Raw genomic sequence first — 26,362 nt, 5'->3', positions numbered from 1 at the left:
AGCCAGTTGCCATGACACAGGCCTGTAATCCCAGCACTCAGGAGGCAGAGACAGGTGGATCTCTGTGAGTTTGAGTACAGCTTGGTTTACAGAGCGAGTTCAGGACAGCCAAGGCTCCACAGAGAAACCGTGTTTTGAAAAAAACAACCAAACAAAAAAACAATAATGAAAACAAGCAATGATTGCTAAGACCAGTAGTGTAGGGCCTAGAGAGATGGCTTAATGGTTACGAACATACACTGCTCTTGCAGAGGACCTAGAGCTCAGTTACCAGCTCCTGCATCAGGCATGTGTAGCCCCATCTGGCCTCTGACTACACATACACTCATATGTCATATCCACATAAAGACACACCTAATTAAGAATAATAACATTAAAAAAAAAAAAAAAAGGACAGTGGTAGCTGGGCGGTGGTGGCACACCTTTAATCCCAGCACTCAGGAGGCAGAAGCAGGTGGATTTCTGTGAGTTCTTAGCCAGCCTGGTCTATAGAGTGAGTTCCAGGATAGCCAGGGCTACACAGAGAAACCCTGTCTTGAAAAACAAAAGGACAGTAGTGTAAATCTAATTACTCAGGAGGCTAAAGCTCTTTTCTCTCTCACTAACCTCATATACTGTCACCCTGTACAGAAGGATTGCTTAAATTTAGGAGTATGAGGCCAGCTAGGCCAGCATGGAAGAAGCATCTAAAAACCAGACAGACAGATGAGCAGCTGCTACACTGTTAATTAGAAACACTTCTCAAATGACCATGCCAAGACTAATTTTGCTACTCTGTCACTGTGTTCTCTGACAACATTGTGTCATTTTGTCACATTGTGTAAATAAGTTGTCAAGTGAATAATTGGAAAATAAAGAGATCTTGATAATCTTTCAGATGTTTCTGCTGCTGGGTAGGGTGGGACACTCTTTTATCTTTGCACTTAGGAGGCTGAAGCAGGTGGATCTCTTAAGTTCCAGGCTGGTCAGAACCACATAGTGAGAGCCCATCTTAAACAACAACAAAAAGCTGCATTCCGGACAGGGTCTCCCTGTGTAGCCCTGGCTGTCCTGGACTCATTTTGTAGACTAGGCTGGCCTCAAACTTACAGAGATCCACCTGCGTCTGTCTCCCGAGTCCTGGAATTAAAGGCGTGCACCACCGTGCCTGGCAAAAAGCTACATTCTTGATGGCAACAGAAATCTTTAGTGCTTTAAAATAGCCTTTATATGCTTTTACCCTTATTTTTTTTTTCTCAACTCTAGTTTGGACTTTTCTGTAGAAAAAAGCACAAAGTGCCTGCCAACTCTTTGTTTGTTTGTTTGTTTGTTTTTTGAGGCAGGGTTTCTCTGTGTAGCGTTGGCTGTCCTGTACTCACTTTGTAGACCAGGCTGGCCTCTAACTCACATAGATCCCCCTGCCTCTGCCTCCTGAGTGCTGGGATTAAAGGCATGTGCCACCACACCCAGTGCCTGCCAGCTCTTTAAAGGAAAAAAGAGACACAATTTGTGCGTTTTCTAGTTTGCTTTTGTAGATGTCACCTCGTACTCGGATCCGCCTGATTTAGTCATATCCAGACCCGAGGCACAGCTGCTTCCCTACCCTGGTTCCCTGGGTTGTAAGGCTTAGGTAGGAGAACATGAAAAGTTCTCCATTGCGTGGCTGTACTACGTGCTCTGTTCTTAAATAATCGAAGTGCTCTGATTTCCTTTTCAGCTCGGTTGAACATGCTGATGGGCAGAGTGTCCTCACAGACTCACTGTGGAGGCGGTACAGCGAGTTCGAGCTGCTGAGGAACTACCTTTTAGTGCACTACCCGCATGTTGTTGTGCCACCTCTTCCAGAAAAGCGGGTAAGACACAGCAGGAGAAGTTGAGACGTGCCTGGAATTGAATCCATTCATTTATCTCTGACCTACCTTCCTTCCTTCCTTTCTTTTTTGTTTTTCAAGACAGGGTTTCTTTGTGTAGCCCTGGCTCTCCTGGAACTCGCTTTGTAGATCAGGCTGGCCTCAAACTCAGATTCACCTGCCTCTGTCATATGGATATGTAGATACAGCATGCTCAGTCTGTATACTGTTGCTTTTATGTGTACGATTTCAAGACTGACCATTTGGTACTGGATAACCAATTAGGCTCTTCATGGGAAAGGCTTATTTCTCCCACTTTAGCAGTCCTTAGTTGCCCTCAGTTCTTTGTTTAGGGTTGAGACCTAGTAAGATTTCCCCTTTCCGCCGGGCATGGTGGCACACGCCTTTAATCTCAGCACTAGGGATGCAGAGGCAGGCGGATCAGCGTGAGTTCGAGGCCAGCCTGGTCTATGAAGCGAGTTCAGGACAGCCAAGGCTACACAGAGAAACCCTGTCTCAAAAAACAAAAAAACAAAACAAACAAATAAACAAACAAAAGATTTCCCTTGTCCATGCCAGCCTGTGTGTTAGTGCTGTCCTTGTGTAGGTCTTGATTAGGCAGTCAGGTTCATATATGTAGCTTCCCTGTCATTCCCAGGAAATGGAGTCTCAAAGCAGACTTCCTGTTCCTCTGGTTCTTTTAGAAGTTCCTGAGTCTTAGGCACCACAGGGTCACTTGTTCTCTGCATTTTGTTCAGTTGTGGTTTTCTCCTTCTGTTGTAAAGAAAAGTTTCTTTTATGAGGATGTGCTGGCTAGTTTTATATCAATTTGACACAAAGCTAGAGTGTTGCAGTTAATGTATCTGTACGGCCTAGGAAGCCAATAACTGTTACAAGAGACTGAAAGGTAATTCAAAGCTGCAAGCACTACCCTGGGCAGAATCTAAACTGCTACTAATGTACTAGTAAACTAAAATAAACTACTCTAATCCTCATCACTTACTGTATTCCAAGCACTTGCCAATCTGATGGTCCTTGGGCAGCTTCTCTCCACCAACTCCCTCTGTCAACTGATTACCTTAACTGTCAGCTCCCAGCTCCTCCTCTCCTGGAAGCCCTGCCTTCCACTTCCTGTCCTTCTGCCCAGCTGATTGGCTAAACAGCGCTTTATTGACATCTGCTACATCCACTCAAGACATTCTTCCACACTAGAGTAATCTGAGAGGAGGGAACCTCAATTGAGAAAATGTTTCTCAAAGATCAAGCTGTAAGCACACAAGCCTGTGGGACATTTTCTTAATCAGTGGTTGATGCGGGATTGAGGTGTGGGTGGTGCCACCCCTGGGCTGCTGGTCCTGGGTTCTATAAGAAAGGCTGAGCAAGCCAACGAGGAGCAACCAGTAAGCAGCCACCTCTCTGTGGCCTCTTTATCAGCTGCTGTCTCCAGAGTTCCATCCTGTTTGATTTCCTGTCCTGACTTCCTTTGATAATGAGCAGTGTTTTAGAAGTGTAAGCCAAATAAACCCTCTCCTCCCCAAGTTGCTTTGGTCATGGAGTTTCATCACAGCTACTGCTAATCCTAGCTAAGACAGAGGGTAAGAGCTATACTTACCTGTGGTTGAGCCTGTTCCTAATGTTTGCTTTGTTTACCCAGGCAGAGTTCGTGTGGCATAAACTCTCTGCTGACAACATGGATCCAGACTTTGTGGAGAGACGACGGATAGGCTTAGAAAACTTTCTCTTGAGGGTCGCTTCACATCCTGTCCTTTGTAGAGACAAAATCTTCTATTTGTTTTTAACACAGGTATTTTTCTTTTAAGTAGTCTTTTAACATTATTCATTAGAGTTAGGCTTTTAAAAAGTTATAGAATGCTGGGTTGTTTTGGGGTTTTTGTGTTGTTTGTTTTTTTTATTTATTTTTCCCCAAGACAAGGTTTCTCTGCATAACCCCGACTAGAATGCTGGTTCTTGAGATTCTTTTGAATCAGCTTTTGATAGGCAGTTTATTGCATTTGGTTTAGTTTAAATTTTGGGCTATTAGATTCTGTCACTAGCTAAGACTTTTTATTTGTAATTATTATTTTTTAAAAAGATTTTATTTATTTATTATTTATACAGTACTCTGCCTCCATGTGTGTCTGCATGCCAGAAGAGGGCACCAGATCTCATTACAGATGGTTGTGAGCCACCATATGGTTGCTAGGAATTGAACTCAGGACCTTTGGAAGAACAGCCAGTGCTCTTAACCTCTGAGCCATCTCTCCAGCCCCTTTATTTTTAATTAATTATTTTTTTGAGAAAAGGTTTCCCTGTGTAATAGCCCTGGCTGTTCTGGAGCTAACTGTAGACTAGGCTGGCCCACCTCTGCCTCTGGAGTGCTGGGATTAAGGGTCTGTGCCAGCACTGCCCAGCCAGATTTTTTAAAAAATTTAATGTGTATGTGTGTGTGTTCACAGTGGTATAGGGAAGGGGCACACATGTCATGGTACATGTGTCATGGTACACATGTGAAGGTCAGAGGACAGTTTTGTAGAGTTGGTCTCTCCTTCCACCCTTACATTGGGTTCTGGGAATTGAACTTAGGTTGTCAGGCTTACCTGGCAAATGCTTTACCTACTAAATACTGAGCCATCTTATCAGCCCCATAGCTAAGCTTGTAAAAAATAATTATTTATTTAATTGTGTGTGTGTGTCTGAGTGCATGTGTATGTACTGCATGGGTGTAGGAGCCCGTGGAGGTCAGAACCAGGGTTGGGGTCCCAGGAACTGGAATTACATAGAGTTGGAGCCACAGTGTGAGTCCTGGGAACTAAATGTGGGTCTCTTTAACTACCGACCATCTGCCCAGTCCCATCATAGCTAAAGTTTTTATACTTGAAGATACTAAGACTTTATATATGTTAGAATTGCCTAAATGAAAACTGTAAATTAATCTTCAGTTAGGAGGCCAGGCATCTAAAGTCTTGACGATAGAGATATATATGTTTCTTCAGCCTTTTGGAGTCTATATTATAGTTTAGATTTGAAGTAAAGAGAGTGGTTTTAACTTCTCCCATATCTTGAATTAAGAACAGAATGGTAGATACTCTTGTTTATTTAATGTGGAACATTTGGTATTGCTTGTTTGGCTTAGCAGTAATGATCTCTAAAACTGGCTTTGATTTTTTAGGAAGGTAACTGGAAGGAAACTGTGAATGAGACTGGATTTCAGCTGAAGGTAAGGATAGCCATATGAGTTAAGTCCCACGGCCCTCGCGAACAGTGGGGATCAGCTTTGCAACTGATATCATTGGCAGGGCCTTCAAAGAAGCATCCAGTTCACTTTTGATTTGTGTAATTTTAGTGCTAGTTGGGCTATAACAGGCAGTTCCTTAATTCTACGAGAAAATATTTTAAATCAGTAATTTAAGTTCAGTCTGTAGAATATGCTTACAGTATGTAGGAAAAATACTACATACATACTAGTATGTCTACATACTAGTGTAGCTCCAGCTGTCCTGGACTCACTTTGTAGACCAGGCTGGCCTCGAACTCACAGAGAGCCGCCTGCCTCTGCCTCCCAAGTGCTGGGATTAAAGGCGTGTGCCACCACCGCCCGGCCACTTTAATTTCTTTAAATTCTATCTGACCACTTGTTTTCTGACTCCCACATTTGCTGGATCTGTGAGACAAGAGACTCTTTGGAAGCCCATGCTTGGCTTCTCCCACATCAGTAGGCTAAAGGACGAGGCCTTTGCTGTGTCTCTGGAGCATGAGGCCTGGTATCTAGTTTGAAATGAAGTAAGAGTCATTGTGAAATGGCCTCTGTTAGTGATGCAGGCTCATGGTCGTTACCTTGGCGTTTGCAAATCAGACTGTTTCCTGGAGGTGAGAAATAGAGCTCTCCAGACCTTCCCAGGGACGACAGCTAGCACAGCTTGTATGGACTTAAAGGGATTTCTGTGGAGTAGACAAAATGACATAAGTTTATAAAATACAGGTTTAATATTCCTAAGTTGAAAATTTGAAATTGAAATGCTCTGAAATACTAAAAGTTTCAAAATTTATAAGATTTTAATGGTATTATTCCATTTTAGGTTTGGTAGTATTTTATATTTCAGATTTTACATAAAGGGATACTCAACTGGCAAAGTCTGAAGACATTGTAAAGGCCCAAGCATTTCACATGAGAGATGCTGAACCTGTGCTTAATGTAAGATAGTAAGTGATAGCCAGGAGTACTGGCGTACACCTTTAATCCCAACATGGGAGGCAGAGGCAGGAGAATCTCTTGAGCTTAAGGCTAGCCTGCTGTGCATAGTAAATTCCAAGACAGCCAGGGCTACATAGTGAGACCCTGTCTTGAAAAACTTACCAAAAAAAAAAAAAAAGATGGTAAATGATATATAGTATACCTAGGCTAGAAAGACAAAATGGTGTTCAGCAATTTAAAAACACCTCAGGGCAGGCTTGGTGGGAAATGGTGTATACCCTTGGGAGGTAGAGACAGGAGGATCAGAAGTTGACGGTCATACTGAGCTGTGTAGCAGGTTTGAAGATACCCTAGGCTACCTGAAACTCGTTTCAAAAAACTAAACAAACAAACAAAAAATAACACCTGGAACTTTGTGCGTTGGCATGTAGGAGTTTAAAATTCAGCACAGAGTAAACAGGAAGTATAATCGAGTGTCTGATTCTGTCATGAGTTGACTCTTACTAGTTGAGTATTTAATTGACAGTTAGTTACCAATTACTTTTCTTTTTTGTGTGTTTTTGGTTTTTTGCGACAGGGTTTCTCTGTGTAGCCTTGGCTGTCCTAGACTCACTTTGTAGACCAGGCTGGCTTCAAACTCACAGCAATCCACCTGCCTCTGCCTCCTGAGTGCTGGCATTAAAGGCGTGAGCTACCACCTCCTGGCTTGATTTACCAATTTTTTGATCATTAATTCAGCACTTGCTGGTGCTTATAGGAAATGTAAATTTAGTTTACGGATGGATTAGAAATAATTTGAAACTTTAAAAAATATTCATATTTTGAAAGTTTTTTGAGAAATATTGTAAGATATATTACAAGTGAAGAAACACAAGATTAAAATCAAGTTATTTGGGTGAATTTTCTATAAATAATAAGATTTTTAATCACTGGTTTAGTCATTAGTCACTTTACTTCTCTATCTGTCCTTAGTACTTAGTTTTTGTTCCAAGTTTGGTGACATTAAGAAAGTACCCAAATTGGGTGCTGTGGTGCACGCTTTTAATCCCAGCACTCAGGAGGCATAGCAAACGAATCTTTGTGAGTTTGAGACCAACCTAGTTTACAAAGCGAGTCCAGAACAGCCAAGGCTACACAGAGAAGCTCTGTCTACAAAAAACAAAAAACAAAGAACCCAATATAGAATGTGCTGTTTACAGGGTCCTTTAAATCAGATGACCAGATGGCTTTTAAAGTACTTAGGTATTTGCATAGCCTTATGGTTAGAAACTTAATTTTTAAGTCTTAATTTTTAAGAGTATTTGAGAGGTAATATTTAATACGATATATAGAATTAATAATAATTAATAATAATAAGCTACATACTGAAAGAAGTAGGAGATATTTCAGGACTACATATATTTTGTTTGTTTAGGTTTTTTGAGACAGGGTTTCTCTGTGTAGCCTTGGCTGTTATAGACTCGCTTTGTAGACCAGGCTGGCCTGGAACTTGCAGCGATCCACCTGCCTCTGCCTCCTGAGTGCTGGGATTAAAGGCGTGCGCCACCACACCCAGCTTTTATTTTGCTATGAATACTTTTTGTTTCAAATCTTTCTTTCTTTCTTTCCTTCTTTTTTTATTTTGCCATTGTTAGTTTTTGTTTGTTTCTTTTTTCTTAAAGATTTGTTTAAGTATATGAGTATACTGTCTTCATGCACACCAGAAGAGGGCGCCAGATCTCATTATAGATGGTTGTGAGTCACCATGTGGTTGCTGGGAATTGAACTCGGGACCTTTGGAATAGCAGTCAGTGCTCTTAACCACTGAGCCATATCTCTGGCCCCCGTTGTTTTGTTTTTGAGACAGGGTTTCTCTGTGTAGCCCTGGCTGTCCTGGACTCACCTTGTGGATCAGTCTGGCCTTGAATTCAAGAGATCCATCTGCCTCCCAAGTGCTAGGATTAAAGGCGTGGGCCACCGTGGCTAGAAATGGGATCTTTTTGAACAGCTTCACAGTGCGTATATGCCCACATGCATTCATATTTGATACCGGGTATAAACACAGATAGGTGTGCACACACATACTTACACAATAGGGTCACAGTTAACTTACATGAAGTTCGTATATCTAGCAGTTATAGTTCATCTGATCGCTGAAAGATATAAGTAGGCAACATTGAGTTCTGCAGTGTTCAAATAGACCTACCATGGCTTACTACTATAATTTTAGAAATAAAATGTTCCTCATCAAGCCTTACTTGGTGTTTGGAGTCTTTATATAAGTTCTCACGGTATAGTTCAGTGGAAGGAGAGCAGAGGGCTTGTCTCTAGAGTAATGAACGATAAGCTAGTGCAGTGCAGACGTTCAGTTACCTGCATGAGAATTCTCATTGCTGTGTGTGCCCTAGTCTTAAATGAACAGAAGCTGATTCAGAAGAATCTGGAACTTTTCCTCTTACTTGGAGCAAGCAATGTCAGAGACAAAGCTTAGACCCTCTGTTAGTCTCTGAGATTCCACACTGTGGGTGCCTGCAGTATGTGAGGTACTCACTCATCTAAGTGCTGTGCCAGCATGTTCTTTTTTTAAATTTTATTAATATATTTTATTAATTTATTCATATTACATCTTAATGTTATCCGATCCCTTGTATCCTCCCATTCCTCCCTCCCTGCCATTTTCCCTTTACTCCCCTCCCCTATGACTGTGACTGAAGAGTCCCTCCTCCCCCTGTATATATGCTCATAGGGTATCAAGTCTCTTCTTGGTAGCTGGCATGTTCTAAAGGTGTGTGTAATGTGGTGTTAAGAATTGGTAAATCGGGGGGCTGGAGAGATGGCTCAGAGATTAAGGGTACTTACTTCTCTGCCAAAGGTCCTGAGTTCAATTCCCAGCACCCACATGGTGGCTCATAACCATCTATAATGAGATCTGGTGCCCTCTTCTGGCCTGCGTGTGTACATGCAGGCAGAGTGCTGTATACGTAATAAATAAATAAATACATCTTTAAAAAAAAAAAAAGAATTGGTAAATTGGAGGTGGGCGTGGTGGCGCACACCTTTAATCCCAGCACTCAAGAGGCAGAGGCAGGTGGATCTCTGTGAGTTCAAGGCCGACCTGGTGTACAAAGCGAGTCTGGGACAGCCAAGGCTACACAGAGAAACCCTGTCTCGGAGGCGGGGAGAGAGAAAGAGAGAGATGTTAAATCACTCAGGGAGGCAGAGGCCAGTACATCTCTGTGAGTTTGAAGCCAGCCTAGTCTACAGAATGAGTTCCCAGACAGCTAAGGCTACATAGAGAAACCTTGTCTGGCAGGGGGCTGAGGGAGGGCAGAGATGGTAAAGTGTTTAAATAAAAAATAAATTGAATAGTGATAAGTAGCATGAAAGGAATAAACTGTGATCATTGTTAGTGAGACAGCAGGGTTTATTTTTCTGGAGTTACTTTTAAGATGGATGTCAGCCAGGCATAGTGGCTAACAACACAAAACACAACTCTTTCCTAAAAGGAAATAAAAAAGTATTCTAAGCCAAACGTGAGCAAATATGGCGTGGGAACACAGAATTGGGCTGCCTAGTGTGGTGTGCTGTGGAGGGTGCGTGAGTTTTGTAGTCACAGAACAAAAGGCAGTCATACAGTGCCTTTGCATACTACTTTTACAGAGGGCCTGGGTTCTTTTCCCAGCTCCCACATGGATGCTCGCAAACCAACTGTAACTCCACTTCTAGTCTTCATTGGCCTCAGCACCAGGCATGTGTGTGGCACACATACACACAGACAGACAAAACACTCATACACGTAAAATGAAAGGAGTACGTCTTTAAGCTTTTCAGTACTCATTAGCTGTGCAGATCCCTGGGCTCTGGGGTGGGAGGAGTTGAGTCTGTGGATTGTCGTTCTTTTGTTTTTTTAATATTTTCTTAGTCAGGTATTCTGGGAAGTCCTTTTTTTTGGTTTTGTTTTGTTTTTTGTTTTATTTGTTTTTTTCCTGTGTAGCCTTTGCTGTCATGGACTCCCTGGCCTCGAACTCACAGAGACCTGCCTCTCTGAGTGTTGAGATTACAGGTGTGCGCCACCACACAAGTGGAAGATGGAGATTTTTTTTAAATTTCAAACTACATTCTGTTTGTTTTTTTGTTTTTTTGTTTTTCTTTTTCATTTTTTGGGGACAGGGCTTCCGTTTTTAGCCTTGGCTGTCCTGGACTCACTTTTGTAGACAAGGCTGTCCTGGAATTTACAGAGATCTGCCTTCCTCTGCCTCCCAAGTGCTGGGATTGAAGGTGTGTGCCACCATGCAAGGCTCAAATTACATTCTGAAATTGATTTATAATTTAACTATTTTTGATGAGCACTAATTGCTGTGCTTTAGACAAAATAGTTACTTAGTTTTCTTTCTTTTCTTTCTATTTTTGCTGTTGCTGTCATCATCATCATTGTTTTTGTTTGAGACAAGGTTTTACTGTGTGGCCCTGGCTGTCACAGAGGTCCACCTGCTTCTGCCTTCCAAGTGCTGGGACTAAAGGTGTACATCACTATGCCTGGCTCAGTTTTAAGTAGAAAATTAGCATTTAAATATGCTAAGTATATATCTCTTGGCAATGGAATTCTTACTTAATATTTACCTCTCTGTTTCTTCTTAAAGAAAAATTATCTTTATCTAGAAATAAATTGAGAAGTAGTGCTATCTGGTAAACCAGACCCACTGCCTCACACCTGTAATCCTTCTGTGAGGGAGGGTGAGGAGTTCCATCTAGAGAGATGGCTCAGCAGTTCCTCTCTTCCAGAGGTCCAAAGTTCAATTCCCAGCAACCAATGTGAGCCGAATCTTTGTTCTGGCATGCAGGTGTACATGCAGGTGTACATGCAGATAGAGCACAAATACACATATAATAAATAAGTAAGTCTTAAAAAAAAAAAAAAGAATAGAGAGAGAGAGAGAGTCAGGAGTTACAGCCAGTCTGGGCTACTTGAGATCCTGTCTCAAAACCCAAAACAAACCAAAAGCGAAGGGGTGTCTTCAACACTTGGAACTAGCTATATAGTAATGCGATACCATCTAGCTCTTTTTATTTAGCATAGCATTGCTTTAATGAAGGTATTTTCCTAGTTTTTCTGAGACATTGATTATGAGAACCAGAAAAATGGAGGCCCATTGTTTAGATTCCATCTGAAGACAACCCAGAACACACAGGCTCTTCCTAAGGCAGCAGAGCCATGCTTACCCGTGCAGATCATTGCTTTTCTGGCAAGGCTTAGAGAAAGTAAAATCCTATGACTCACCATATACAGAGCTGATGTCATTACATTGGTGTTCGCAGTGCCAGTGCTTCAGAATCGCTGAAGGCCATATATTCATCCTAATTTATAGCATGCCTGTGTAGTGTTCTCAGAAAGAATTACTAAGCTATTTTTCCATATGTTTAATGTGCTTACAACAAGTGATATAAAGAAAACCGTATTTGAGCACTTTAAGTCTGAAGGAAAAGTAAAACTGTTTGAATTTTATACCCTGAAATATAATTGTATTAAGTCAACAAATTATTTTTTCCAGGCAGACTCCAGGTTAAAAGCGCTTAATGCAACATTCAGAGTGAAAAACCCAGACAAGTAAGGCTTTGCTTTAATAACAGTTTGAAATGTTGTTTTGAATGGTGCCTATCAATCTATTTAATTTTTCATTTCTGAATGTATGCACTTAATTTGCTAAATATTTTAAATAATAATTCACATTTAGTGAAATATTTTTAAAGTCTAAAACTGATTTTAAAATTTGGTAATTTTAGTTTAAGGTTGTATCTGAGGTTTTAGTAAATTAAACTATTGCTTTTTCTCCTAGAAAGATTCATTAAATGTTAAAGATACCAGAAAAATGAGAAAAGTTATTTCCTGTAGTTTTTCTTGTGTGGCTGCTTGTCAAGTGTGTATCATTTTTAAAAATTACGTATTCTATATGTATGTATGCCTAACAACTGAGGGTAAGGGCTGCCTTTGCCCAAGTCCCTCATGATCATCAGTCTGGTGCTGCGATAGGAGGACTGACGGTGTGCTCAGTCTGAGTGGTGGGCGGCCTGGCTCTGCGTCACATGCTCCTTCACAGGAAGCATGCTTCCCTGGGCATGGTTTGTAGCTGCAGGTCCTTAGGAAGATACGGTTATTTTGTTTTCAGGGATCAGGCTTAGGCGATGTGTTAGATTCCTAGTGAGTCCTTCAGCACTAATTTCTCTGTAGACCAAACTCTTATCAGATGATGCTCAAGTTTTCATAGTTTGAGAGCATGTCATGTCTGACTAGAACTTACAAACAAAATTAACAATTATGTCTCTGTTTGCTTGTTTTGTGGTGAGGAGGGACCCAGGGCCTCTTACATGCTAGGCAAGCCCTATGCCACTGAGCTAACTGTGTAGCCCTTCTTGATTTTTAATGTAAATTTTGAATATTAAAAAAAAATGAATGTTTTAAAAGTCTTGGTAATTAGAAAGTGGTAATGATAACCATTGAAGTTTTGCTTTGTTTTTGCTTGTTTGTTTGTTTTGGCTTTTTGAGACAGAGCTTCTCTGTGTAGCCTAGGCTGTCCTGGACTCACTTTGTAGACCAAGCTGGCCTACAACTCGCAAAGATCTGCCTGCCTCTGCCTCCCCGAGTGCTAGGATTAAAGGTGTGTGCTGTGCCACTGCCAGCCCTCGCCCCTGCTAAGTCACATGTTTTTTAAGTTTAGTTTTTTTGTTGTAATTTATTCAGTATTCTGCCTGGATGTGTGCCTGTATGCCAGAAGAGTGCACCAGATCTCATTATAGATGGGTATGAGCCATGGTGTGGTTGCTGGGAATTGAACTCAGGATCTTTGGAAGAACAGTCAGTGCTCTTAACCTCTGAGCCATCTCTCCAGCCCCCTTACCTAGTTATTTTTATTTATTTGTTTGTTTGGAGAGACAGGGTTTCTCTGTGTAACAGTCGTGGCTGTCCTGAACTCACTTTGTAGTCTAGGCTGGCCTCGGACTCACAGAGATCCACCTACCTCTGCCTTCTGAGTACTGGGATTAAAGGTGTGTGCCACCTTCTTAGCTTTAACTGGTTAGTTTAAAATCTACTAGTTTGTCTTTTGTATAAACAGACAATTCTAACCTTGTGCTTATCATAACCTTGCCAGGAAGTTTCATACTATGTGTTTTTTAGTTGCTAGTTTTTCTTGCCTGAAAAAAAATTGACTTATTATATATAAAATAATTTTTCTTGCTGGGCGGTGGTGGCACACTCCTTTAATCCCAGCACTCGGGAGGCAGAGGCAGGTGGATCGCTGTGAGTTGGAGGCCAGCCTGGTCTACAAAGAGAGTCCGGGTCAGCCAAGGCTACACAGAGAAACCCTGTCTCAAAAAAAAAAAAAAAAAAAGAAAGAAAAAGAAAAAAGAAAAGAAAAAAAAAGAAAAAAAAATTCTTTTAAAGGAAAGACCACACAGTCAAATATTTAATTGTGATTTGCTTACATCCTTTGAGATTCCAGATTATTTATTTCAGTCTTTTTCCTGTACTGAGATTAGAGTAGATGTGTGGATAGAAATTAGTATAGAGTTGTTCTCTCTAAGAGGATCAGGTAAGGGCTGGCAGTATAGTTTAGTGGGTAAAAGTGTGTGCCACACAGGCCTGACAGCTTACCTGATCCCTAGAACTCATGTAGGAAAGCTGGAAGTGATGGTGCACATCTGTAATCCCAGCACTTTTATGGTGAAATAGGATGTGGCGTCAGGAGAATCCAGACGTTCACAGGCCTCCACAGTGTATGCCATAGTACAGCTATGCTCACATTCATTCAGACATACAGTAGTAATAAATAGAACAAAATTAAAACCCTAAACAATACAGAGGCTCAGGTCGCTCTAGTAAGACAAGTGCAGAAGCTGAAAGAGGAAGGTTGGGCGCTAACTGCATGGGTGATTTCCTTAGTGACATAGACTCACAATACATTAGCTCCTTTTCTTTGGGGGTTTGTTTTAGGTGATGGTTGGTTTTACAGATTGTACAACTAGGTGTAAGTATGGCCTGGAGGATGGCTCAGTGTGGGTTCCTTTCTCCTAGAGGCTGGGCTGAGAATCTGGTCACACAGTTTTCTTCAGCCTTCTGGAGACTAGCTGAAGAAGGCTCTGCCCTGAGAACCGGTCATGAAGAAGGCCTTCCGGGAAGGGAGGGAGCACAGGGCAGCCACACTCAGCAGGGTTGAAACAATAAAAATCTGTGTCCCTTCCAGAGGGAGAAGGGAGCCTCTGGCTTGTGAAAGGCCAGACCATACTTGATTAAAATAAAGACCGTCAAGAGTGAAAGAGCTAGATTTTAATTCACTAAGCTTAATGATAAAAGAAAGACAAGGACAGAGAGCTATGGGGTGGGGTGGGGGTGGAAGAAATGTGGAGAGTGCCCCTCCAAACCTTCCAGCCTCTGGGTTTTTAAACTAAGGGTACTGGAGACACTCCCAGGACACTTCCCCCGGCTTGTCTTCAGGGCACCTTTGATAATTTTTTCTTCAAAGAGCCAGCTTTTGACACCTTTTGTGGGGGTTAGGGTCTGCAAGGAACTAGCTTTTTAACACATTTGGGTCTAGTGGGTCATTATCAGCAGGGGAGTCCGCTCACCGATGTCGCAGCAGACATGGGCCCACAGCTCAGTGTTAAAGAACTTGTTACTCTTGCAGAGGGCTCAGGCTCAGTACCTAAGCACCCACATGGTGGCTTACAACTATCTGTAACTCCAGTTCCAGGGGATCCCATGCGTTTTCTGACCTCTATGGACACCAGACACAGAGGTGGTATACACACACACACACACACGCACGCACGCACGCACGTGCGTACACACACATACACACACACTGAGTAAATCTTTTCTGGGGTATGGGGAGACAGTCTCACTATGTGTCTAGCTCTTTTAGAATTCACTGTATAGACCAGACTGTGCTTGAATCTACCAACTTTCTGCTTACCGAGTACTGGGATTAAAGGTGTGCACTGCTGTGCCTGTCTTAAAAAGGGGGGGGGGGGCGAAGCATAAGAGAATTTGTATGACTTAATTCTTCCAGTGTGATAAGACAGAGAAGACTAAATTCATTAGGTAATATGAGAGGGATATGAAATAGACAATAGCTGATGCAAGTTGGGTTTGTGCCTTGGAGCTTTCAGATTGAAGAGAAACATTCAGAAAGCCCGTGGGGAGGTAGTTTTGATCAAGGACTGACAGGGCTTAATAATTTATCCCCAACATTTACTCACTAATAGTTCAATGCAATTATTAGCTTCTATAGGAAAATGCTACTAGCTAAACATAAAGAAGTTTACAGTTGTTTAGGATAATAACCTTTTTTTAAAAATTAATTTGGGTTGGAGAGATGGCTCAGTGGTTAAGAGTGCCACCTGTTCTTCCAAAGGTCCTGAGTTCAATTCCCAGCGACCACATGGTGGTTCACAACCATCTATATAATGTGATCTAATGCCCTCTTCCGGTGTGCAGGTGTACATGAAGGCAGAACACTGTATACATAATAATAAATAAATAAATCTTAAAAATAAAATAAAATAAAAAATTAAACATTAAAAATGGTTTGACTGTGCTATGCTCTAATATGCTGTCAGGTATGTGTGTAGCTAGCAGTATATGGAGGAATATAGATGAAAAGTCTCACTCTGTCCCTGACTGTCCATTCTTATTTTCTTCCCCAGAGTTTGGTATCTCAAAAGTCTTAATATTTTTTAATTTTACAAATGTAAATAAAATTATAGAGTCCATTTCCTGCCTCTCTTCAGGGGTATAAGCATCTCTTTTTGTAGGGGTTGACTCATGCTTGCGGCCCTTTAATGCCAGAATTATTCCTCAGATGAGAAGCACTGCCTTGAGAGGACCTAGCGTAGCCGAGGCTCTTCAGTCAGTGCCGAGTCCCTCAGGCTTGCCTGTAGCTTCTGGTGAGATGAGCCTTAGCGAGTGTGTGCAGGAGCTCTGTGTAGTTTCCTAAGCTGTATTAAAGGCATTAGACTTTGGGGCTGGAGAGATGACTCAACAGTTAGAGGCTTCAGAGCGCTCCAGAGATCCTGAGTTAGGTTCCCAACAGCTGTGCTAAGTAGTTCACAACCACCTGTAACTCTCGGTCTAGGCGGATTCAACACACACACACACACATAAAACACACACACACACACACACACACACACACACACACACAAAACACACACACACACACACACACACACACACACCCCTTAAAAGAATTTAGGTTTTGTTTCAGGATCAGTGATTAATCCGAACCAGAAAGAAACCTGCTTAAAAGCAGAGGAATTATTTAGGTTTTGATTTTAGAAAAATTGTCCGAGTGGGCAGTAGATTAGAGTGTGTGAGGTGGACTGGGAGACCAGTCAGGGCAGTAAGAGAATTCCAGGTGAGAAACAATGGTGCTAATACTAGCAGAAAGGCCAGATCAGTGTGAACAGATGTGGGCAATATTTGAGAAGTAGAACAGGTAGGCTGGGTGTATAGCAGAGGGCATAGGGTGAAGGAGATGAGGACAAAATAAAGAGACCTCTCAGGCGTCACTCTGTGAGGCTGTTGTTGGAGCATGGACTACATTTGGGGTGAGCTGGGAGAGATAGCTCACACGCTTTGGATATGTAAGTAACTACAAGTATGCTGCTCAGGGGGTGATATAGATCTGGGGTTTAGGAGAGAATTTTGAGTTAGAGGTAGGAATTTGGAATGTGGTGGTATACCATTAATAATCATAAACATAAAGTCATATGAATAAGCCACAGAATGAATACACATTAAAAGATTGATGAGAGAAAATGGCTGAGAATCTAGGCCTTGCAACTACACTATGAGCCTTTCCAGAGTGTAATCTGAGGGTTCACCAGCACCTGAAATCCTAGGGTGAGCATGTTCTAATCAGACCCGAGTGCCGGGGCACCTCTGTGGCTTCTCACACTCCTTCCCATTAAGAGACCTCAGTAGCGGCATGGGCTTAATTTTTTTTAGTGTTATTTTAAAGACAGGACCTTGGTCTGTTGTCCAGGCTGGCCTCAATTAACAATGAGCCATCTGTCATAGCTTCCCAAGTACTGAGGGATTATAAACATAAGCTATTGTTCCCAGATTTTGTGTGTGTGTGTGTGTGTGTGTGTGTGTGTGTGTGTGTGTGTATTTTGTATGTACATGGTATATACTATATGTGTGCAGGTTCCAGAAGAGGACATTGGTCTTCTTCTATAACTGTCCACCTGAGTTTTTTGAGACAGTGTCTCACTGAACCTAAAGCTCACCATTTGCATAGTCTTGCTGGCCAATAAGCTATACCATGTCTGTCCTACAATAGCTTGAGTTACAGACATGAAGGCCATGCCTGGCTTTTATGTGGGTGGTGGGGAATTGAGCTCAGGTCTTTTGCTTTTCTGGAAAGCTCTCTTATCTCCTGAGTCATCTCCCCAGCCCCTCTCAGTAGGTATTTTATTTTATTTTATTTTTATTTTTTTCGAGACAGGGTCTCTCGTGTTAGCCTTGGCTGTCCTGGGCTTACTTTGTAGACATGCTGGCCTCAAACTCACAGCGATCTGCCTGCCTCTGCCTCCCTAGTCCTGGGATTAAAGGTGTGCGCCACCACACCCGGCTCTAAAAATAAATGTTTTTTGTTTTGTTTTAAGATTTATTTGTTTATTATGTATATAGTGTTTTTACCTGCTTGTTCCCTTACATGCCAGAAGAGGGCACCAGATCTCGTTCTAGATGGTTATGAGCCATCACGTGGTTGCTGGGAATTGAACTCAGGACCTCTGGAAGAGCAGACAGTGCTCTTTTCCTCTGAGCCATCTCCCCAGTCCCATCAGTAGGTATTTTAAAACAGACATTTCAGGACTTCTTCACACCCATATCTAAATATGGGTGAAGAAAGTTGAGTAGAGAGTAAAATGAGTTAACTGTGGTAAAAAGAAGCTGGGAAGGGCCGGTGTGATTGGTCAGTGGTTAAGATCACTGGCTGCTCTTCCAAAGGTTCTCAGTTCAATTCCCAGCAACACATGGTGGCTCATGACAATCTATAAAGGGATCTGATGCCCTCTTCTGGTGTGCAGGTATACAAGTAGACAGAGCACTCCTACATTAAAAAATTAATTAATTAAGGAAAAAAGTTTGGAAATAACGTGAAGTGTAGAATCTGGAGCATAGGATGGAAACCAATTCTAAAGGATGAGATAATGTAGATTTGAGAAAGCTTTAAATTGACTGGCAGAGTGAAAGTGAGGTCCTTCCTACCTGCTGGCTTCTGTTATCTATGTGGAGAGTGACATCAGAATCTTGGTGTTGGGCTGGTTTAGAACACTTGTTGCTCTTCCAGAGGGACCCAGGTTTGATTCCCAGCACCCACATGATGGTTTACAGTCACACCTAGCTCCAGTTTCAAGGCTTCTGATGTCCTCCTCTGACTTCCATGGGCACTGAAGGTGCAAATGATGCATTCATATGAGATAAAGTATATAAGTCTATTAAAAAAAAGAAAACAAAACAAAACTGGGGCTGGAGAGATGGCTCAGAGGTTAAGAGCACTGTCTGTTCTTCCAAAGGTCCTGAGTTCAATTCCCAGCAACCACATGGCGGTTCGCAAACATCTAAAATGAGATCTGGTGACCTCTTCTGGTGTGCAGGTGTATATGCAGGCAAAACATTGTATATGGAATAAAATATTTTTTAAAAATCTTAGTGTCTTTATGGAGAATGAGAAACAAAGGTTACTGTAAACCATTAAGAATGTTAGAGATTTCTATTAGATTGCAGTATATATTTTTCAGCACCATAAATTTTTTCCTTCTTTTGAGGGGGTTGGTTTTGTTTTCGAAAAAAATTTTCATAACCACAGATTTTATGTCTGCCTCAATCCCGTGATGTAGATTAAGAAGTTTGCATCTTTCCTTGGCTTTCAATATGTGTGTGTATTTGATGTTGTCTTATTTTAGAATATTTGTCTGTTCATATTGGTTTGTAATGTTTAGGGACAGGGTGTGGCTAACTAGAATGAGTTTCATGATTCTAAGGAGTTGTCATTTTGTGTACTAACTTGGACTGCTTGTCTGCGATGCTTTGTCCCCACGTCAGGAGGTTCACTGAGCTGAAGCACTACAGTGATGAGCTGCAGGCCGCCATCGCACATCTCCTTCGAGTCCGAGCTGTGAGTAACCGGAGCTCTGGCATCCCAGAGACCTGCTGTCCAGCAGTGGGTGGTGCTTAAGATGGATGCCAGACTTTACATTCAAATCTAGTGTGTTCTGCCTTTTCAGAGCAGTGGGAAGCCATTTCTGTTAGGAACAGTTTGGGCCTGTTATTCTCCTCCTGGTGTGTCATGGAGTAGTTGACTCGACCTCTTATCAAAAGGCCTGTCACTTCAGAGTGGAATGTCAATAATGTGGGATTTTAGACTCCATAGGATAATTCCTCAGCCTTTGAGGTTTTTTTGAAGCTTTGTGGGATAATTTATAGATATTAGGGTATCTTGTGTCTGCGGTCCTTTAAGATAGGGTCTTGCTGAGCAGCCTGGACTGGCTTGAATGTAACTGTCCGCATTGCATTGAGCACCACACCTCATTTGTCTGTGCTCCTACATCCCACTGAATAAACTGAGTTAAGATACTAGTCTGCCATGACTAAAGGGATGGGAACAACATTATGCTTGGACATGTAGTTGTTTGTTTGTTTTTCTTTTTTAAAGTTCTCTTTTATTTATTTATTTTATTTTATTAATTTATTCTTATTACATCTCAATTGTTATCCCATCCCTTGTATCCTCCCATTCCTCCCTCCCTCCCATTTTCCCCTTACTCCCCTCCCCTATGACTGTGACTGAGGGAGGACCTCTTCCCCCTGTATATGCTTATAGGGTATCAAGTCTCTTCTTGGTTGTTTGTTTTTCAAGACAGGGTTTCTCCGTGTTAACCTTGGCTGTCCTAGACTCGCTTTGTAGACCAGGCTGGCCTTCAGACACACAGCAATCTGCCTGCCTCTACCTCCCAAGTGCTGGGATTACAGGCGTGGGCCACCATACCCAGCTTGTAGTTGGTTGTAATGCACATGTGGAAAAATATTTTTCAGTAAATAGAACACCTGGAAACTTGTCAAATAATCTTCTCAGAGGAAACCTTAGAACCTGAGACAAGGTTACCAGGTCTGGAGTAATACCACATGTTAGCTGAAATGCCCCTGAGATGGAATACATTGAATAAAAGAGCCCACCAATGAAGACAATGTGGGGCCAGTTTTCAGCTGATAATGCTTGAAGCTAGGTGCCCGGAAGTCCATGCACACTCCTCGGCTCTCTAGGAGGGATGGAGGTACACTGTTACTCTCTATACTTTTTGGTTTTTTTTGAGACAGAGTTTCTCTGTATAGCCTTGGCTGTCCTGGACTCACTTTGTAGACCAGGCTGGCCTCGAACTCACAGCGATCCACCTGCCTCTGCCTCCCTGAGTGCTGGGATTAAAGGCGCGCACCACCACGCCTGGCTTATACTTTTTTTGTTAAGATATGTATTTTATTATTTTAATGTGTTGAATCCCCTAGAACTAGAGTTAAAGATGGTTATAAGCCTCCGTGTGGGTCCTGGAAACTGAACCTGGTCTTCTGCAAGAGCAGCCAGTGTGTCTAATCTGTGGAACCATCTCTCCAATTCTCTGTATTCTTTGTTTGTCCCAGTCTTGGGGTTCAAACACAGGGCCTCATGAGTGCTAGTCAAATACTCTAGCACTGAATTCCCCCTTTCCTATACTTTCTGTATATTTGAATTTTTCCATAATGGTATAGAAGAGTAGGACGCAGGAAGGGAGAGAGGAAAGAAGGCTGATTAAAGGGAGAAAACCTTTCCTCAAGTGGGCTGAGCTGTTAATCTTTTTGGGCTCTGTATTGTCTCTTTTCTGTTTGTATATCAAAATACCTTTACCTTTGTAAAGAAAAGAGGTTTGAGCACACGCATGTAATCCCAGCACGCAGAGAGGCAGAGGCAGGTAAATCTCTGTGAGTTCCAGGCCAGCCTGGTCTACAGCGTGAGTCTATAACAGCCAAGGCTATTTAGAGAAACCCTGTCTCCAAAAACAATAACAACAAAAAACTAAAGGTATGAGAGAATTAAACAATACCTATATCCCTGTGGGGCAGAGTTGGGGAGGAAAGAAAGAAAGAGACTTTGTAGCTCATAGTTTTGTAGGTTCAGTCTCTGGTGAACCCTCTGGCTGAGTTACAACATGACAGATGACTTCATGGTGTGACCATGTTTTGAGTGTTAAAAGTAGAGACCCCAGGAAGCCAATGACTGGGGAAGGCCCACCTTGTTAACAGTCCAAGTTCAGTGGACATTTGCTGCTATCCCCTGTTAATTAAATCCTTTCAGAGTTATGTCCCCAAAGATCTAAATACTTCTCACTAGGCCTTACCTCTTTAAAGTTACACACTTCACTGAAGACCAGAATTCCAACACAGTCATAATAGAAACTATCAAGCCATAATAGACTGCTTAAATATACTGTAAAGTACTAAGTAAAAAAGTCAAACTAGAGTGGGTGGCTCTCTCAGTTATCCCAATCCTTGGGAGCAAGGACTGAATATTAGAAAGGGCTTTGGCTGGTGAGGAGACATTTCTAGATTTTTTTATTACCTTGAAATTCTTTTTTTTTTTTTACTTTATTAATTTATTCTTGTTACATCTCAATGGTTATCCCATCCCTTGTATCCTCCCATTCTTCCTTCCCTCCCATTTTCCCCTTATTCCCCTCCCCTATGACTGTTCCTGAGGGGGATTACCTCCCCCTGTATATATTCATAGGGTATCAAGTCTCTTCTTGGTAACCTGCTGTCCTTCCTCTGAGTGCCACCAGGTCTCCCCCTCCAGGGGACATGGTCAAAGTTGAGGCACCAGAGTATGTGAGAAAGTAATATCCCACTCTCCACTCTACTGTGGAGAGTGTTTTGTCCATTGTCTAGATCTGGGTAGGGGTTTAAGGTTTACCGCCTGTATTGTCCTTGGCTGATGCCTTAGTTTGAGCAGGACCCCTGGGCCCTACCTTGAAATTCTATACATTGAGTATGAATCAAGTTGAGGTTCTCACTGTATCAGTGGAACCATGTGATACCTTCTGATTAACTCGGTTTTTGAGATAGGGCTCTGAAATCAGAATGAAGGTCATGAGACATAGACAGTAACAGCAGAGTGACGTGACATAAGGCCAGAAGGTTAAAGACCCCCATGAACATAGGCTTGAAAATTCACACTGAAAGATCCATGTAACCAGTCTTTCCCCAATTTAGTGTCAACTGTAGAAGATGGCTTAGGTCAGGTTCTCGACCCATGGGTTATAAGCCCTCAGGCAAGCCTCTGTCTCCAAAAATATTTACGATATGATGTATAACAGTAGCAAAATGCAGTTATGAAGTAGCATGCCAATAATTCTATGGTTATTGGTCACCACAACACAAGGAACTTCAATTGCAGCGTTAGGAAGGTGAGAAACAGCTGGCTTAGATACTGCTTAAGACTAGTGGTGAAGCCAGGTGTTGGTGCCGCATTCCTTTAATCTCATCACTCAGGAGGCAGAGGCAGGTGGATCGCTATGAATTTGAGGCCAACTTTGTCTATGGAGTGAGTTCTAGAACAGTCAAGGCTACACAGAGAGAACCTGTCTTGAAAAAAATCAAAACCAAACCAACCAAACAAAAAGATGACAGGTGGTAAGCTGTAAACAGATGAAAGTATAAACAGAGAGAGGTATTTATCTTTTCTCTTGTGGAAAATTCCTTTAAAACCTGAAATGGTAAAGGTTATGTTACAGCTAGGTATGAGTTAAATACACAAATCAAACAGAATTACTTAAGCAAAGCAGGTGGCCTTAGAGCCAAGAGGTTGAGTTTGTAACTGGTCTCTGCTGTTCACAGCAGGCCAATACTGTAACCTTTGAGAATTCGTTTTCTAGAAAAGGGACTAATGCTTACCCATCACATAGTAGGTGCTAACTCTTGTCACATCGATGAGTGAGTGCCTGTAGCAACGAGATCCAATAAGGGCATTTTTGTTTTGTGAGGTAAAGCAAAGGGAAGTGAAAACTAACACTTATATTTTTCTTGACCGTTGTTTGCGCACTGATGCTAAAGTGTGTTAAGATAGCCTCATTTAATGACCCTAGGGGGTGGTCCTTTCATTCCCATGTTATATAGCTCAAAATAGACAAGTTAAGTTAATAAGCTCTAATACCTCCCACGAGATGAATATGGGGTCCAGAATGAGACCCTAAGTCTGCCTCAGGAGCCCATGCTCTCCGCCTCCTACAGATAGATATGGACAAAAGATGGAGGAGAACTGGCACGCAGTGAGTCCCTCTGGTTGGCCCAGAGCCGCCTGATGGAGGGCATGTCCTTATCACCTAAAGACACATAAAGATTTGGAACATGCTAGCGTAGTTTCCCAGCTCTGTGTGACAGCTGCACTCAGGGGCTGGGGAGATGGCTCATAACCATCTGTAACTCACGTTCCAGGGATCCAGTGTCCTCTTGTATACTGCATACACCTGATGCACAGACACACATGCAGGCAAGACACAATACACATAAGTAAAAATCACATTTTTAATATGACCTTATTAATATTCTAAAAACATAAGTTCACTTTGCTAACTTCTAAAGATGAAAATTTTAGTCACACTGTATTCAATATTTATTGCCAAGTTGTTTATAAATACAGTAGTACCTGGTGTTTGCAGCTCAGGCAAGAGGGTGGCAGAAGAAAACCATACGCAGCTCCTTTGGAAACCACTTGTATCAGGAGTCTTTTTAGTTTTTTTTTTTGAGGCAGAGTCTCACTATGTAGACTCAGCTGGCCTAGGGCTCACTTTGTAGACCAGGCAAGTCTTGAACTCAGAGATACGCACTTGCCTCTGCCCCTCTAGTGCTGGAATTAGAGGCATGTGCCACCAGGCCCAGCTAGAAATTTAAATCTCAGAACCGTGGAAATCTGTTAGGGAACTCACAGGAGCAAAGGCTGTGTAGGTGTCCACCACGTAATAGCATGTCAGGATAACGACTTCTTCAGAAAGGCTATCTGTGTTTTACTCCAGAGCAGAGGGCAGGTGGATAGTCAGGGTTGCGCTGTCAGATTTCTTCTGATGGAAACAATCTGGAGTGATGGCTCAGGTCAAGAGCACTATTGGGGAAGACCCAGGTTTGGTTACCAGCAAACTCATAGCTAGTTCCAGGGAATCCAGTGCCCTCTTCCATACAGCATACACTGGGAAAAGGTTGCCTCTCAGAGATGCTTTCTATAGCATTATAAACTGGAAAAGCTATGAAAGAGGAGCTTATGGACTCTGATTTATACAGCTATATCATGTGGTGTCAGTAACGCTAGTGCCAGCATGCTGGGCAGAGTTAATTAACAACTGACTGGAAAGACTGCCAACACAGGTAAGTATGGTAGGCACACTCATTCTGTGATTGTGTTTGGTGAAGTTTTGGAGAGTGCTTTTCTGTATTTTCTTGATTTGTTGTACTAAGCATGATTATTACGGGTTTTTTCCACCTCTTAAGAATATGTATGAATTTTTAAAAAGTAATCTGTATATGACTTCACCCTAATACCAATTTCTCTTAAATATTTCAGAGAGTTGCAGATCGACTCTATGGTGTGTATAAAGTACATGGGAATTATGGGAGAGTTTTTAGGTAAGTGTCATACAAACAAACATTTAGCTCTAACTAGTTTTTGGCTTAGAAACAGGATTTTAAAATGCTAGTAGTGTGAGCCAGGAGAGTACACTTAAATTTTTTAAGAGTGTGTGTGTGTGTTAGAATGTGCATAGGTGCACATGTTGAGGTGTGTGTCGAACTCAGAGGTTAACAGTGGGCACCTTTGGTCACTCTCTACCTTATCATCTAGGCAGGTTCTCTTGATTGAATCTAGAGCTCACCAGTTTGGATTAGTCTGGCTAGTCAGCTTGCTCTGGGAATCCTCTGTTCCTCCCAAGTGCTGGGATCTTAGACAAGCTGTCTTGTTTTGTTTTTCTGTGTAGCCTTGGCTGTCCTGGATTCACTTTGTAGACCAGGCCAGCCTCAAACTCACAAAAATCCTCCTGCCTGTCTCCCCGAGTGCTGGGATTATAGTTGCGTACCACTGTGCCTGCCTCAGACTGTCATATTAATGAGTCCTGGCTATCCAGACTCTGGTCCGCCAGCTTATGTGGTGAGCGCTTTATTCACAGAGCCATTTCCCTAGATTCCTGAAGATTTGGGGGCAGGGCTTAATTAGTCCTGTAGCGTTGGCTGTCCTGGAGCTCAGGCTTATCTCGGACTTAAACAGTCCACCTATCTCTCTCTGCCTCTTGGGTGTTGAGATATACAGCCATATTTCATCGTGCCTTGCAGAACAGTATTCACTGATGTCCTGTAGTAATAGCTTTCACTTTTTAAACAAATGCTTTTCTTTTAAAGCCATTTGTTATGGTTAAATTACCAGAATGACGTAGTGTTTATTATCGGGCCTATAATTATTATTACAGCAGTATTTCCTAACCTGCTAGCAGTCAATGAAACACACACACATATATATAACACCTGTTATGTATTAAAATAGCCTTAGTTAACCTGGGGCAGGGCAGACAGATACTAATCCCCTAAGCTACCTGCCCCAATCCCATGTCATCTGCTTCAAATAATTTCTATCAAGCTACCTCCCATCCATAATTCCAAATATTTGCTAGTGCTCTTTGTCTGGCCAAATCTCCCTCCAGACTGGCCATGTGCTTCTTCCTGCCTACCCCATGGTGCTAGCCTTCTCCTTCCTGCTCTTCTCCTCTGGTCTCTCCTCTTTCCCAAGATCATCTCTGTCTCTCAAAGCCTGGGAACCTTAGCTATGCCTATCTTATTTGCCCTGCCCAGGTGTGATAGCTTTTTATTGGTAAAACAGGAATAAGCTCTTAGGCAAGGTATAATTTGAGGCACAGCAAGCAGTAATTAGCATCAAAATACATCAGACCAACCTCCAACAGCCATTTATAAACAAAAAAGTGGTGAGGAGTTGTATAGGCTGAGTGAGACTCCTGACTCAGGCCCTTTACTGTCTCTGTTGGTTGCCTGGGGGAATCGCTGGAAACTGCTGTCTAACAGAATACTTCCTCTGTCTTTATTTTTGCTATTTTATATTTATGAAGACTATCAAGGTGAGTGCCGCAGTCCTATGGTACTTCAGTGATTAGAATACTGTGTGAAGGCTGGAGGTATAGCTCAGGGGGAGAACAGTTGCCTAGTTCTGTGAGGCCCTGGATTCAGTCCTCAGTACCAAACTGGGAGTGTGGTGTATGTACGTATGTGTATGTGGCTTGC

General features: G+C 42.2%; 1 protein-coding gene across 2 annotated transcripts in view; it reads left to right on the top strand.

Annotated features, from left to right (window-relative positions):
* The window catches only part of SNX4 (sorting nexin 4), a 54,667-nt gene that overhangs the window by 17,157 nt on the left and 11,148 nt on the right, over positions 1–26,362 (top strand). Inside the window, exons 3-8 of one of the 2 annotated variants that reach the window (XM_084802154.1) lie at positions 1,697–1,832; positions 3,484–3,633; positions 4,999–5,046; positions 11,550–11,605; positions 19,109–19,181; positions 24,645–24,706. In XM_084802154.1, coding sequence (XP_084658280.1) covers positions 1,697–1,832; positions 3,484–3,633; positions 4,999–5,046; positions 11,550–11,605; positions 19,109–19,181; positions 24,645–24,706 — 525 coding nt within the window. The remainder of the gene's footprint in view (positions 1–1,696; positions 1,833–3,483; positions 3,634–4,998; positions 5,047–11,549; positions 11,606–19,108; positions 19,182–24,644; positions 24,707–26,362) is intronic. The other variant, XM_084802155.1, reaches the window with a different exon arrangement.

Source organism: Acomys minous (genome assembly GCF_964271855.1).
Source record: "Acomys minous genome assembly, chromosome: 11".
Taxonomy (NCBI): domain Eukaryota; kingdom Metazoa; phylum Chordata; class Mammalia; order Rodentia; family Muridae; genus Acomys; species Acomys minous.
Note: the sequence above shows the minus strand (reverse complement) of the source record. Positions and strands in the feature narration are given on the sequence as shown.